Consider the following 13,373-nt stretch of genomic DNA (forward strand, 5'->3'; position numbering starts at 1 on the left):
TAATCACTGCTTCGATCTCAATTTCTTTTCCACCTACTTTTCCCCTGTTGAAGCTTGGGCATGTAGGTCTTATGCCAGCCGCACTGGCCCCGGTTCTGCCGCAGAGATTTTAGCCGACCTGTGTTAGGGTGGGACCTCAAGGGACGAGAGAGAATCCTTAGCGCAGAACCCCCCCTCGCCCAAGATCGACGCGCCCTGAGGTCTTTGAGCGTTCTTTGCCTGTTCTCCGCCTGAGAGCAGGTGGCCGGGGGCTATTTGTGCCCCTCCGGCCGCTGAAATGGCAGCCCGGTCAGCTCTGCACTTAGAGCTGCGTTAGACCTCCATGGATCCCAAACCGGAAGTCCAATATCACCCAGAGAGCTTAATGACCAAGTAAGTATTAGAACCCAGGTCTCCCTAGACCAGAGGTCCCCAACTTTTTGGGCCTGCATGCGCCTTTGGAATTCTCACACGAGATGGCACAGTCATAAAATGGCTGCTATAGCTTGCCTTTAGTCACAGAGGGAAGATCCCTGGTGCTGTAATGGCAGCTGCTGCCAAAGCAACATTTTAAAAAATCTGCATGGACAATCAAATTTCCAATAGCCAATCAGAAGCCCTGCTGGGCTAAAGCCCACCCGACCACACCCATTTTCTTAAAACAGTTGGTTGGCACCAGGAAATTTTCAGCAGGTGCCATGGCACCCACAGCACCATGTTGGGGTGGTGGTGGTGGTGGTGTAGAGTGTCTTATGGCAACCCCTGGCGGGGTTTTCATGATAAGAGTCGAACAGAGATGGTTTGCCATTGCCTTCCTCTGCAACCCTGGTCTTCACTGGAGGTCTCCCATCCAATTACAAACCAAGGATGACCCTGCTTAGCTTCTGAAATCTGACAAGATCAGGTTTTCCTGGGCTATCCAGACCAGAGCACCATGTTGGGGACCCCTGCCGTATATGAATTCCAAGGCTATTGCACTACACTAGCTGTTCAGTTGTAGGCGGTTATCTCTGCTTTGAACCAGTTAGTGCTTACATACAATATTTTTCTTAGTAATATCTTTTCTAGTAAATTTTATTTCCTGACCCCCACAGTCTTAAGAGCTCAGTATATGTCAAGTTAGCACCATTTGCTAGCACTATAAATACGTGTACCTCTGTGTTTCTCCTTTGGCTTTAGATGCAGAGTTTGCCCAGCCAGACCCACACAAACCATACAACTTTGTGGAGACCTGGAGGCCTATTTCAGACGCCTAAGACTGAAAGAATTCTTCAACTACTCTGCTGAACAAAACGATGAACAGAGCACTGAACAGACACCATCACAGCAACCATCACTCTCCCAACCCAGCAATACACAATCATCGTTACAAAACTCCAGAAAAAAGAATTCCACATGGACACCCCCTGAGGGCCGGAACTCTTCATTGGACTTTTACATTGAATGCTTCCGTCAACGCACCCAGGCTGAAATAATTGACAAACAACAACACCTAAAGCAGAACCTCAGCCATGCAGAAAGAGATGCCATAAACAGCCTCCAAAACAACTCTGGCATCGTAATCAAGGAAACCGACAAAGGTGGAGCAGTGGTCATCATGGACAAACAGAATTATATACAGGAAGCAGAAAGACAACTCTCCAACACAACATTCTATAAAATACTACCTGCTGATCCTACGGAGCAATATAAAAGAGAACTCAATAAAATATTGAAGACTCTTCCCGTGGACATACAAGAATGCATCCATACGGACACACCCCAGGAACCACGGCCAGGAAAATTCTACCTACTACCCAAAATCCATAAACTGGGTAACACAGGACGCCCCATCGTCTCAGGAAGAGACACTATCACGGTAGGAGTCTCAGGATACATGGACTCGATCCTCAGGCCCTATGCCACCAGCACACCCAGCTATTTACGGGACACCACTGACTTCCTCAGGAAAATACAGTCCATTGACAACCTACCTGATGACACCATCCTAGCAACCATGGATGTGGAGGCTTTATACACCAATATCCCACATGCGGATGGACTGCAAGCCCTACAGAATATTATCCTGGACAAAACCACAGCACACCTCGCCACTGAACTTTGTCACTTCGTACTCACTCACAATTACTTCGAATTTGGTGACAACTTATATCTACAGATTAATGGCACAGCCATGGGCACACGCATGGCACCACAATATGCTAACATATTCATGGCGGACTTGGAACAACGCTTCCTCAGCTCCCATCCACTGGAACCACTACTATACTTAAGATTCCTGGATGACATCTTCATCATTTGGACCCATGGGAAGGAAGCTCTTGAGAGATTTCATCAAGACTTCAATAACTTTCACCCTACTATCAACCTAAGTCTGGACCACTCTACACAACAGGTACACTTCCTGGACACCACTGTACAACTACATAATGGACGAATAAATACCACCTTATACCGGAAACCAACAGACCGATACTCATATCTACATGCCTCCAGCTACCACCCTAAACATACCACTCGGTCTATTGTCTACAGCCAAGCCTTACGTTACAACCGTATCTGCTCCAATGCTCTCGACCGAGACTCACACTTAAAGAGATTTACAACAAGCATTTTTGGGACTACAGTACCCACCAAATGAAGTGAAGAAACAAATCAACAGGGCCAGACTAGTACCCAGAAACAGCCTGCTCCAGGACAAGCCTAAAGGAACTAACAACAGAACACCACTGGTTGTCACCTATAGTTCCCAGCTCAAACCCATCCAACGTATCATCAATGAGCTACAACCCATCCTGGAAAATGATACCTCTCTCTCAGAAGCCCTGGGTGGAAGACCTTTCCTTGCCTACAGACAGCCCCCCAACCTTAAACGACTTCTCACTCACAACCATGAATCGGCCAGCAGAGTCACCAGCACAGGTACCAGGCCCTGCAACAGACCCAGATGCCAGCTCTGCCCCTATATCTACCCAGGGGATACAATTACAGGACCCAATGGCATCAACTACACTGTCTCTGGCTCTTACAGCTGCTCATCCTCCAATCTGATATATGCCCTCATGTGCCAACAATGTCCTTCTGCTCTGTACATTGGACAAACCAGCCAACCTCTACGCAAAAGAATAAATGGACACAAATCTGACATTAGAAATGGAAACGTCCAGAAACCAGTGGGAGAACACTTCAATCTACCAGGACATTCCATCAAAGACTTAAAGGTCACTGTAGTTCAACAGAAACCTTTCAAAAACAAAATCCAACGGGAGGATGCTGAACTGGAATTCATATGCAAATTTGACTCTGTCAAGCTGGGACTGAATAGGGACTATGAATGGTTATCACATTACCACAGGTAACAGATTTCCTTTACAGAGGTGGGGTCTGGGGGAGCTCAGTGGTACCTGGCGTGGGCTTTCGGGAACCACAGATCTCTTTGTCAGATGCATCTGGCAGGGAGAGCTGTGGTTACCGAAGGCCCATACTGCATTGGAATTGGATGGTCTAGCTATTTGGCTTCTACAAACTAACAGGGCAAACTCCTTTGAAGCCAACTGATACACACACCAAAAGGAGATGTTTACATATACTAGCAAAGGAATGTTTTGATTGCTCCCTCCCCCTCCCCCCTAATTGCCTCTTCCCTCTCTTGCTCTTCTGTGTTTGACCAGTCTCTGTATCAGGCATCTGACGAAGAGAACTTGATTCTCGAAAGCTTATGCTAAAATAAAATTGGTTAGTCTTAAAGGTGCTACTGGACTCTTTTTGATTTTCCTTTGGCTTTGAAAACATAGGGCTCTGTCTGTTCAATCATATACACAGTTACTCTGGTCTAAGTCCATTAAAGTGAATGGGATATCATCAGAAGTAACGTGACAATACAAGTTGAGATAGGAGGAAATATTAGTTATTGAAGTTACTTACTGCACGTTTCTTGTTCTCTCTCATCTCAAAGACTACAAAATCCAGTTTTGCACACATCCATATTTAGATACCCCATTGTGTAATAAAGATTACTGTCACACTATGGCTCTTCATAAGTTTGAGGGGTCAGTTCTGGAATTTAAAAAGAAGCAATAACAATTTCCTCAGAAATCTCAAAATTACTTCAGCGACTTCTCAAATGATAATGTACTTCTAATTTTAGACATTATGTTATTGAAACTACAATAAAGTGGCAAATAAGTCCCACAGAACTCTAATCTGGCCTTCAGAGACAAGCTGTCCCTGTTTTTATAATACTCAGTTTGTTTGGCAAAACACTGAACAAAAAGACACGTAAGAAAGAGACCAACATGTTGAATATAATGTATTTTCACCCTATGTAATTTTTTTCCTACTTTATGCAGACAAAAGGTACAAATAATCAAACTGCAATACTCTGACTAAGTCTTGACAGCTCCCCTAAACTGCACATTTTTTATACAGATATTGGGGAGTTGCTTCTGTTATAGTTGTGCCGCATACCATGACAGAAAAGACAGACAATATAACCTGCTTACAATGCATTCACCAGGAAAATTCTGGGAACCAGAGATTTTCAAGATGACCACTGACCTGAGCACATTCACACTTACCTTTCCATCTCATGCTTAGTCCAATGTTCTTGAAGGATTGGAGAAAACAACTCCAAAAATATATTTCTGTTTGCTCCACTCCGATACCTGGTTTATGTACTATTATGACCCAACCTAATAGCACATAAAGGGGGTGACATCGAAGATGAAGGCAAAGCCCACCGAAGTATAAAAAGTATTGTCTAGATCCAACATGATATAATGGTTAGATTTTTGGACTGAGATCTGGGAGGTCCAGGTTTGAATCCCCACACTGTCACGGCATCTTGCTGGGTGACATTGGGCCAGTCACACACATTCAATTTATCTTACCTCACATGGCTGTTGTGAGGATAGACTAGAGAGGAGAACGATGTAAGCTGCTGTGAGTCCCTGTGGGGAAAGAAGACAAGATACAAATGAAGTACATAAATAAATAAAATTCCTTTACTAGTCAGAATCCCCATCACACTGGAAAAAAATCTTCATTGTGGGAATTTTTTCCCCATCAGACACATGTCATTTCTTCCCATTCTACAGAACAGTCGTGTCTCCTTGCGTAACTAACTGCACAATATTTCAGTTTTGTACGGTGTATCTAACCACGCAATTCTAAGTAGAGCGATATCCTTCTAACTCTATAGATTTCAATGGATATCAATAACTCTGCTTAGGATCAGATTGTAACTTTGTGTAAAGAACTCACAGACACTTCTGCAACTTTGCTCTAGTAGGATAAATATAATTGAAAAATAGAACAAAAATTAGACACAATTAATTCCCTGATTAAAAACATTAAATATTGGCCATCAATGTAATCACATCCTCAAGATAATAACTTCCACATTCAGACTTACTTTTAATAGTTAATATCTCTCAGGTTTCCATATGAAAAAATGAAGTTGGTGCTTTCATTTTAGCTAAGAAAATGTAATAAAACTGGCCTCGTGTGGCTTTACAGAAGATTTTCCATCTTTTTGAGAGGGCCTCTCAGAAGCAGGAATGAGCTATCTCAAGCTCCGTCACATCAGCACAGAAGTGCTCCATTTTAAAAAGCCAACGTCCTTTGGGGGCGGTTGGTGGTGGTGGGGGGATGCAGGCTGACAGCTTTTGAAAAATGTGAGTGCGCTGCTGCTTTAACTCCTAGCCTGGAACAGACCAACAGTAACTACACGCACCTGGCTTCTTTGCACTCCTTACACCTCCTAATCCCACAGGAGTCAAAGGGAGTAATGTTCTTTAAGACTTCATTGCCTACGAGGTAGTACTGGTTTAGGGTTTTTTTCATGAAGAGATAATTCTGGGGAGACACATCTTGTATAAATGTACTCTTACAAACTTACAGGTTGAGCAGATAGGAAGCAGGCACTGATTCCTAAAATGGTATCAGTCACCCAAACAATAAATTAGAGGACTGGAATTGTAAGTCTGAATTTGGAGGAGAAATTTGAGCAGAAGTAAAAGGTATATTATTAAAAATGAATTGAAAGCTTTGCAAAAGATTTATAAAAGTAATATGTGGTAGTCTGAATATCAGCTTCCACAGCAGAAGGGGAATCCTGCTCTCAAGGGAGTGAACTCCACACAAGGCTTATTCTTTTAGAAAAGAAACGGATGTCCTTTATTGTTACCTCAGATAGGCTGGAGAGAGATGCTGAGAGCACGTCTTCCCCACCTGGAGGCTCGCCAGAAGAAAGTCCCTGAGAGTAGCAATCTCTAGTAAACAAGGAGGAAAAAAAAACAAGGATACAGAGGAACAAACAAAAATAAGGACAGAGAGGAAAGTTCTACAAGTTCTACTGTCTTACAATTTCTACTGTCTCCTCTGAAGTACTGGTGTGCTTGCCACAAAGATACAGTAAACAGGCTTTCACTTCTAACAATTTGCCAGCACATGAGCTGCATGCCACTTTGAGGCTCTGCAACTACAAATGAATGCTAATAAATGCACAAATGCAGGGATTTGTTAGGGATGTGAGCTCAGGAGAAAAAAAAAGGTAGCTCTGGATCTGACCAAGTAAAGTGAGTCAGAGATAAAGAGAAAAAAAATAAAGATCTGGCTGGTAAGAAACAACCTTAGGGAATCTATGGACTAACACACTTACAGTATAAGCATTCACAAACCAGAGCCTTCTTTGTCAAATGATGGTTACATTCAGTTTGGCAGATTAAGACACACAACTGTAAAAAGAAGGAAGTTAGGTGGGATAGAGGTGGGCACAGACCGTGAAAAAAACACAGGCCGTGGGTCTGTGGCATTTCAGCCCAGTTCCCGACGATTCAGCCCGGTTCCTGAACCGACTGGTTTGTCAGTCTGGGCAGGGGCCGGAGTGCATTAACCAACTGATTCATCTGTCCAGGCAGGGACTGGAGTGCTTTAACTCCCCTTGCTCCAGCTGACTGGCAAGGGGGGATTTAAATGTTAAAGCACTCCCGGTGCTGCTTGCCAGTGGCGCTGGGAGCACTCTAACCCCCCCTTGCTCCAGTCAGCTTTCCAGTGGCTTGCATGGCAGGGAAAGGGCCCTTTAAATGCCAGCTGGCCTACAGAGGGAGGATCCCCCCCCTCCGTGGGCCAGCTGGCATTTAAAGGGCCCATTCCCTGACACTTATATGGCAGGAAAACTGCCCTTTCCAGGCACCAGCTGGCTCACAAAGGGAGGATTCCCCCTCTGTGGGCCAGCTGGAGTTTAAAGGGCCCTTTCCCTGTCACTTGTGCAGCAGGGAAACAGCCCTTTCCAGTGACCAGCAGGCCACTTGCGCGGCAGGGAAATGGCCCTTTCTAGGCGCCAGCTTGCCCATGGAGGGGGGAATCCCCCCCTCCGCAGGCCAGCTGAAATCTAAAGGGCCAGTTGAAGCCCAGAAAGGGCCCTTTCCCTGCCACTTGCTGGCCTGTGGTGCTGGGAGCAGCACCAGGAGAGCTCTAACTCCCTCTGTCATGGGCTGGGCCGGGCCAGCCCAAGCAGGGTGGTTCAAGTCCAAACCTTAATGCCAGAGTCTGAAGGGAGTTCCAAGAGCTAAAGCCAGGTCAAACCGGTGGTCAGAGCATGAGATAACACCAGGAGTGAGTCCAGAGTCCAAGAGCAAGGTCGGGCACAGTCCAAGGTCAGTTACCGATAGCATCAGGTCCAAAAGCAGGCACAGGCAAGGTCCATGGAACACAGAGTGGTTGCAGACAGTAGACACGTTGTTGCTTCCACGCCCGGCAGTTCCTCCAGACTGGCTCTTATAGCCAGGCGTGGTTTCCATCCAGCTACTGGGGCTCCATCCTGACGCTACTCATCATCACTCTCCAGCAGCTGCCGTTGGCTCAAGAGGCGAGCACTGCGCCGTCTCTCCTGCAGTTCCAGTCTCTGGCGCTGCCTGCGGCGTTCCTTGGGCGTGGGTGAACCTGGGGGGATGGAGGCTCTTGGCTGAGCTGCACCTGTAGAAGTCCCTGGCTGAGCTTCCCCTGTGGTGTAGGAGCTAGAGGGTGCTGGTGTCTCAGCTGGTGGCTGCAAGCTCTGATCAGCCAGCAGCTGTTGCTCCTGATTGCTGGCTTCTGCTGAATCAGGGCTAGGGCTGGCTACACAGGGCTCCTCTTCTCCTGAGGAGTCCTGGCTGGCTACACGAGGCTCCTCTCCTCCAGAGGAGACCTCACTCTCAGACTGGGCCATGGCACCCTCCCTGCTCCAGCTGACTGGCAGGCTCCCCTGCTTCTGCTGACCGGCAAAAAGTCCATGGGTCCATGGAAAATGGGCCTCCCATGACTCGCTGGTTTCTGAATGCCAAACCGGATGGGTCCGTGCAAAACTTTGGTGTTTTCCAGTTCATGCCCACCTCTACTGGGAGAGGCCAGCTTTCTAAGACACAGATTATTACACCTCACAGGGTGTTTTGTTGTGGGTATAATAATGGCATACTTTGTAAACCGCTCTGAGTGGGCATTAACTTGTCCTGAAGGGCGGTATATAAATCAAATGTTGTTGTTATTATTTCTTTGCAGGGCATGGATGAAAACCCTATCTCTAGTCGAAAGAGTAATGATCCTGCTGAAGTGTCAAGCAAACTGGCAAATTAAGATAATAGAGTGCAGAAACTCATCTGAAAGGACAATTACTTTCTGTAGTAATAAGCTAGCCACTCTGAGCCCACACTGATAGCCTCAGATCTGTGCAAGAATTCCAACACAGCAACTTCATATATATTTTGCCAACGTACTATTCTTGAGGAAGAAGAAAGATGGTTTAATCATAATAAACACAACACACACAATCTGGAGTGAAAAGAAACTGTATGCTGCTCTTAAAAGGAAGAGGCTGGGAATGATGAGTGTGAATTTCATTAAAAATCATACACTTCTCTCGTTATGTTTTCCAGCTATGCTAGAAGTCTTAGGCTGTTGTTCTTTTCTAAATACTTAGAAAAAGCTGTCTGTTTATCCATTCTGTAAACTTCTGTGGAGGAGAGAAATCTTCTGGGCATTAGGAAGAAATAAAATGTTATGGAAGACCAACAACTGAAGGCATGATGGTGATTCTGTTAAGGAAATTACGCACCAACATATTGATAAAGGCACATTACACTCCACATCTTTGGCCACCATGCACTGGGGCTTCACACAAGTGTAAATGCATTACAACAGACACTCATTCCGACTGTCATGTTTTATGCATGGTTTTAATTGCACGCTGTTACGGCAAACACTTCTTGGTTATCAAGTAATGAGAAAGTGTGTGGCAATTGTTTAAAATTTCCCACCTCTTATTCTCTTCTGGTTTTTCTTCTTCTTCTTCTTCTTTCTCTTGCAGGTTGCTGCACCACTTTCCATATTGCTTTGGTTATTCTAAATGGCAGGATATGTTAATCAAAATGATTAAAACATTTTACTGTTATTTTGAAAGGGTATGAAGACCAGGAAAAGGATAATAAAATCTAATCTTCAGCTTTGAATAAAAAACAGCAAATGTATTTAAAAAATCCTAACATGTGGAAGGAAAAAATCCTATGCATGTGGAAGGAAATATGTGCTCCTCTATACTGCTGACAGGGGATTTTAGTTTTTAAAAAGTTTGCGTGTGTTACGTGAATTAATGACCTCCAGAATATCTTATTATTGCTCAGGTCTTGCAAATGGAAGGCTATGGCTTCCTTTATTGATTCAAGAACAGTCTATTTTCCAAAAAACATCAGAATAGCAGGTAAATGTATATTATTTGAAGCCTTTGATGTTTCTGAATAAATTATTTATTGGTGGTGGAAAATGCTGGATTGTGGAGATCCCATGGATTTTTCCAGGCAAGAGAAATTTAGAGGTGGTTTGCCATTGCCTGCCTCTGCATAACAGCCCTGGACTTCCTGGCGTGGGCTTTCGGGAACCACAGATCTCTTTGTCAGATGCATCTGGCAGGGAGAGCTGTGGTTATCGAAGGCCCATACTGCATTGGAATTGGATGGTCTAGCTGTTTGGCTGCTACAAACTAACAGGGCAAACTCCTTTGAAGCCAACTGATACACACACTAAAAGGAGATGTTTACATATACTAGCAAAGGAATGTTTTGATTGCACCCTCCCCCTTCCCCCCCTAATTGCCTCTTCTCTCTCCTCCCCTTCTCTCCCTCCTCTTCTGTATTTGACCAGTCTCTGTATCATGCATCTGATGAAGAGAACTTGATTCTCGAAAACTTATGCTACAATAAAATTGGTTAGTCTTAAAGGTGCTACTGGACTCTTTTTGAAGTCTTAAACAGACTCCTTTCTGAGTCCTGCTACTTGAGGCAGGTTTTTTACAAAAACGTGGCTGGGATTGAACCTGTTTACAAATTTATTTATTTATTTTATTTATTTTCGACTTTTATTCCACCCTCCCTGCATTTCCAGCAGGCTCAGGGAGGATTACAAATACATAAATGTTAAAATATATAAAATAGTTATTGTAAATTAACAATGCTAAAACATCCAAATTTACATAGTTTACAAAGTATTTACAAAGTACTTTCCTCATGCTTTCTAGCAATGTAAACCAATATCTACTTATTCAGAAGTGTGTTCAGCTATGTTCAATGGAATCTGCATGCTACCGAGGCTCAGTTCTCTCAAGCTGTGGATAAGAAAGTAGGCTGGTGTTTGCACTTCAGACTGGATTGGCATTCACATTTTTATGCTCCTTAATACATAAACTTACTGGTACACAGAAAACTAGGGGAGAATATTAGTCTGTGCTGCAGAAGAACCAGGCTCTCAAGACCTCTAGTATGCCATGTGAATTTTAGAGGACCATTTAAGATATGTTATTCAGTACTGTGAAGTGGTACAAACCAAAGGGAGCGTTACCTCCTTTTTGCTGTTTCTGAGGACTAGGCAAGTGTTGGTAAGTTTAAAAGCTTATGGTTTGCACATGGGATGAAGGAGGCCAAGGTTCTTACACCTTGTACAATTGAGCAGAAGAGTAAATTGCAGCAGCTGTCACTTACAGACAGGCTGTTTGTCCTAGACTGACTAGGATGCTATTGGGACGTGGGATTTTTTTCCCTGTTTCCCCACAGCATTATGTACCTCCAGAGATTTTTCCGTCTTCTCTGTGATTTTTCCCAAATTTGCTTCAGTGTTTTAAGAAAGATCACAACAATGCCAATCTGGCACTCATGTGGGTGAGAGTCTGGGTCTTAACATTCCTGCCCACACCTGCACGATTTTCTCTACCCCGTCCTTGCAGCAGCCATTTCTCTGCCTACCATTGGAGAGGGTTTTTTTTAAAGTTAGCATATTGTTACAATAACCTGTCTGTTCCCTGATTTCCCTGCTTTCATTGTGTGTTTTTTTTAAAAAAAGAGTAACTCTAGGTCCTTTTGTTGTGGGAGAGATGCATTTCCCCTTGTATCTTTGCATCAGAATCTAAACAAAATCTGGGAATTCAGAGAACCTAATTGCTATAATGATATACAAGTGCCAATTAAAAAAATAAACCCCCAAACCCCCAGGTGCACAGAGGAAAGGGAATGGCTGCTGTTAGGAGATTGGAGAAGGGAAAATAGAAGGACACTAGCCATGTAGAAGTGCTGTTGCTGTTGTGGTGTACTGGCGACCACAGCAGCAACAGGGAAACCATATAAACCTATATGGAAAACACTACTGTTCTTGATAAACCAAGTCAGAGTACTGACCTTAGGGTTGCCAGCAGGGGGCAGGACTTACTCAAATGGCACAATGCCCAGATGTCACTTCTGGCTGCATAAGCAGAAATGCCATCACAGAACCCGACTCTATGGTAAAAGCCACGGAGTTCTAAGTAAATCCTAGACCATCTAGCAATGGACTAGGGAGAAAGACTGATGGAGAAAGTCTTTGTTGAAGTAAGTCCCTCTCTGTTGGAGAAAGACTTGATAGAAGGCAGTCATAGGATGCAACTTACCTCAAAGGAGCATCTATTCTCATTGTCTTCATTCTTCTCACAATGAAGGCTGAAATCATACCCTTCACCAATGCTCAAAAATTCAGGGCAGAGGACTGGTCAGCCACAGCAATGTAGTTACAGAGACTAAACACAGACAACTGAATACCAAGAAGGCCGTTATTAATTAGCGCGGTCTCATCAGAAGCTAAGCAGGGTTGGCCTTGGTTAGTAATTGGATGGGAGACCTCCAATGAAGACCAGGGCCGCAGAGGCAGGCAATGGCAAATCACCTCTGTTAGTCTCTTGCCATGAAAACCCCACCAGGGGTTGCCATAAGTCAGCTATGACTTGAGGACCAGTGTAGTGGTTAAAAGCAGCAGGGCTCTAATCTGGAGAGCCAGGTTTGATTCCCCACTCCTCCGCTTGAAGCCAGCTGGGTGACCTTGGCTCAGTCGCAGCTCTCTCAGCCCCACTCACCTCACAAGGATAATAATAACACACTTAGTAAACTGCTCTGAGTGGGCGAAAAGTTGTTCTGAAGGGGGAATACAGATCGAATGTTGCCTGTGGTTAGTAAGACTTCTAAGGCTATCCCCAGGGTGCACCTGCCCCAGCACTGGCGTTGGGCCTGTGAATCCGTGCCACTGGACAACCATTAAGAGAACAAGGCTGCGGGGTTTTTCCTGACCCAACCCTTTCACCTCCCACAGGACAGGAGGGAAGCGCAGGGCAGGTCGACAACCCTCCCCTGCGTGGGATCACATCGCACCTGACAGGAGGATTTTTCACTCCCATCACGAGCGCTTTGGGGTTTGCTGCTGTTGGGCCCTTTTCAGCTTTCCACAGTCCCACCGCCAGGGCCGAGCCCGTCCGTCGGCGTCCCCCTCCTGACGGGTCGGGCGGCTGCCGAGGGCGGACAGGCGGCAGGCGGGGAGGGCCGGGGGCTGACGTGGCCCGCCTGAGTCAGGTTTGGTCGCCGCCTTCCTCGAGTCTGGGAGATTTAAAAGCGTCGCTCGGCAGCGCGGACCGGAGAGGCCACGGCCGGAGAGCTGCAGCCCCCAAAGCGCGCGCGAGGGAAGCGCCGACGAAGCCGCCATGCGAAGGGCCAGCCGCGCGTGCCGGGCGCCGCCTCCAGCCTCCTGCCCGGGCGGGAGCGGCGTCGCCGGCGGCGGCCCCCTCGCCCCCCGCAAGCTGCAGTCGGGCCGGGGAGCCCCCGGGCGGCTGCCCGTCCTCTTCCTCCTCGTCTTTGGGGTGAGCTTGTGTAAAGGTAAGGGCGAGGCGGTGGCGGGCGGCGGTGCGCGCCGTCCCTCCTTTCGGGGAACGTCCCGTTCTTGTGGCCGGACTGTTTCCGCTGCCGCGACGTCGCTTCTCTTGCATTTGCCCGCGCGCTCCCCTCGCTTAACAAACTTCAGGGGCGACCTTTGCCAAATCTTGACTCGACTTGGATTGCGCGCGTGTAGGAAACGAG

General features: G+C 46.0%; 2 protein-coding genes across 6 annotated transcripts in view; both read left to right on the forward strand.

Moving 5' to 3' along the window:
* The window catches only part of LOC129336859 (uncharacterized), a 67,618-nt gene extending 63,897 nt beyond the window's left edge, over nt 1-3,721 (forward strand). Inside the window, exon 3 of the mRNA XM_054990239.1 lies at nt 1,159-3,721. Coding sequence (XP_054846214.1) covers nt 1,577-2,620 — 1,044 coding nt within the window. The 5' untranslated portion in view covers nt 1,159-1,576 and the 3' untranslated portion in view covers nt 2,621-3,721. The remainder of the gene's footprint in view (nt 1-1,158) is intronic.
* Nucleotides 3,722-12,763: 9,042 nt separating this feature from the next.
* Nucleotides 12,764-13,373, forward strand: part of NMU (neuromedin U) — a 33,459-nt gene continuing 32,849 nt past the window's right edge. For all 5 annotated transcript variants that reach the window (XM_054990242.1, XM_054990240.1, XM_054990245.1 and 2 more), the window contains exon 1: nt 12,764-13,172. In XM_054990242.1, the coding sequence (XP_054846217.1) occupies nt 13,001-13,172 (172 nt within the window). In that variant the 5' untranslated portion in view covers nt 12,764-13,000. The remainder of the gene's footprint in view (nt 13,173-13,373) is intronic.

Source organism: Eublepharis macularius, chromosome 10 (genome assembly GCF_028583425.1).
Source record: "Eublepharis macularius isolate TG4126 chromosome 10, MPM_Emac_v1.0, whole genome shotgun sequence".
Taxonomy (NCBI): domain Eukaryota; kingdom Metazoa; phylum Chordata; class Lepidosauria; order Squamata; family Eublepharidae; genus Eublepharis; species Eublepharis macularius.